The sequence below is a fragment of the Octopus bimaculoides genome, chromosome 30 (genome assembly GCF_001194135.2).
Source record: "Octopus bimaculoides isolate UCB-OBI-ISO-001 chromosome 30, ASM119413v2, whole genome shotgun sequence".
Taxonomy (NCBI): Eukaryota; Metazoa; Mollusca; class Cephalopoda; order Octopoda; family Octopodidae; genus Octopus; species Octopus bimaculoides.
Genome location: NC_069010.1, coordinates 5,305,952 through 5,308,316, shown reverse-complemented (window position 1 = coordinate 5,308,316; position 2,365 = coordinate 5,305,952). Strand labels below are relative to the sequence as shown.

At 35.9% G+C, this 2,365-nt stretch overlaps 1 protein-coding gene across 1 annotated transcript in view; it reads left to right on the top strand.

Moving 5' to 3' along the window:
- The window catches only part of LOC106876522 (glycoprotein 3-alpha-L-fucosyltransferase A), an 8,438-nt gene extending 6,079 nt beyond the window's left edge, over nt 1-2,359 (top strand). Inside the window, exon 2 of the mRNA XM_014925105.2 lies at nt 1,929-2,359. Within this exon, the coding sequence (XP_014780591.1) occupies nt 1,929-2,253 (325 nt within the window). The 3' untranslated portion in view covers nt 2,254-2,359. The remainder of the gene's footprint in view (nt 1-1,928) is intronic.
- Nucleotides 2,360-2,365: the final 6 nt, after the last annotated feature.

Genomic DNA, 2,365 nt, shown 5'->3' with positions numbered 1-2,365 from the left:
GTAGAAAGGACTACAGGAGAGTAGAAAGGACTACAGGAGAGTAGAAAGGACTACAAGAGAGTAGAAAGGACTACAGGAGAGTAGAAAGGACTACAGGAGAGTAGAAAGGACTACAAGAGAGTAGAAAGGACTACAGGAGAGTAGAAAGGACTACAGGCTAGTAGACCTTAATTTTGGTTTCTTATGCATTTTAGCATGTACATCACGTTATCCAGATGTCCAGTTATATTACTTTGTTCCCAGTCCTGTTTTCCATTTTTATATATTTCAAAATACACTTTGTCACCTGTGTTAAAAAATTTCATTCTACGTCCCGAATTTTCTATGTTCCATTTCCTACTCAGCAACAATTTGTCAAACACAGGAGGAATCTTTCTGGAGAACATCAAATCTGCGGGTGACCTACCTGTGAGAACTTTGTCATATTTCTATTATGGCTACAACTCTTAGCATGGTGTTTTATCTTATTTATATCGTTTCAACTTCGAATAGATAATAAATATATTTTATTTTTTGAGTAGCAATCTATATTGATAAACCCATCACTTATAACTTAATTATAAGTATTATTACTATACATAAATCTTAACTCAACTTACATTAACACCGTAGTGAAAATATATACGTCAAGACACTTAAACAGACATATTGAAACATGCATGTATGTTGAAGATAAATAAGTTTGTGTTCTTTTTCACCGCTATAAAAACAGTTTCATTGTTGCAGAAATAAATTTCATTAACAGGTTGGAAACAGTGAATAAAGAAATTATTTACTACATTGGTTTATTTATTTACATTTAATATTTACAGTACAATTAGTAGTAAAGCAATTTGTCGTAGATAGTTACAACATAAAATTTATACTAGCTAATTCTTTCATACTAAACTACTAGAGTTTACACAATTCAAATAAGTTTTGTTGGATTTACGTAATTGTTGTTGGCACTCCGTCGCTTACAACGTCGAGGGTTATGAGCAAATCGACCCCAGGAATTATTCTTTGGATGCCTAGTACTTATTCTATCCGTCTCTATTGCCGAACTGCTAAGTTATGGGGGACGTAAACACACCAGCATCAGTTGTCAAGTGATGTTGGGAGGACAAACACAAACACACACACACACACACATATATATACATATACATATATATGACAGGCTTCTTTCAGTTTCCGTCTACCAAATCCACTCACAAGGCTTTGGTTGGCCTGAGGCTATAGTAGAAGACACTTGCCCAAGATGCCATGCAGTGGGACTGAACCCAGAACCATGTGGTTGGTAAACAAGCTACTTACCATACAGCCCCTCCTGTGCCTATAGGTTATATAAAGATTTATTTATAATTTACTCATGTGAACCTTTATTTATCCTTTGAATATGGTTTATAGAAACTATATTTTTCACAGTTAAGTGATTTTTTAAAATTCTCAATCGCAGAATAATGCTAATAATATAGCCTGAACAGGATAAACTATCCCTATTTTGCAGAGAAAAGTGTAGGTGGCTAACTGTGGACTCGAACTCACATCCCCGTGATTACATCTCACAATGCTTTGACCGGTTAAGCTAAACTACCCACTACAAATTCCTCTGCGTTGAGATGTCTTTTAGAAAGTTATATATCTTAATTTGCAGAGGAATTTGTAGTGGGTAGTTTAGCTTAACCGGTCAAAGCATTGTGAGATGTAATCACGGGGATGTGAGTTCGAGTCCACAGTTAGCCACCTACACTTTTCTCTGCAAAATAGGGGTAGTTTATCCTGTTCAGGCTATATTATTAGCATTATTCTGCGATTGAGAATTTAAAATCACTTCTTTAACTTTCTAAAAAGACATCTTAACGCTCCTAAAAGCAAACTTCATTTGTTTATTTACGTTTGTCGTAATTTGAATTTAATATATTTTTCACATTTTTTTTCTATTCCAGACACAATACTATTCCGATTGTAATGGGTGCCCATCCCGACGACTACCGTGAAGTAGCACCTGAGAATTCGTACATTCACTACGAGGATTTCAAGACAGCCAAAGAATTAGCAGCTTACCTGCATAAACTTGATCAAAACGATATTCTTTATAACGAGTATTTCAAATGGAAAGGAACCGGAGAATTTGTCCATGTCCAGCTTTGGTGTCATGTTTGTGCGATGTTACACCATGCCTTATGGGACAAGAAACCAATCTGGTATGAAAACTTAGGTGCTTGGTGGGCAGGGAAAGGTATGTGTATCGGAAAGGACCGGTGGACATAAAACATTGGATAGTGTGATATAATCTATGTGATGTAATAACTGACCAGTCTCAAATATATTTTGAGAGAGAGACAGAGGGAGAGAGAGAGAGAGAGAGAGAGAGAGAGAGAGA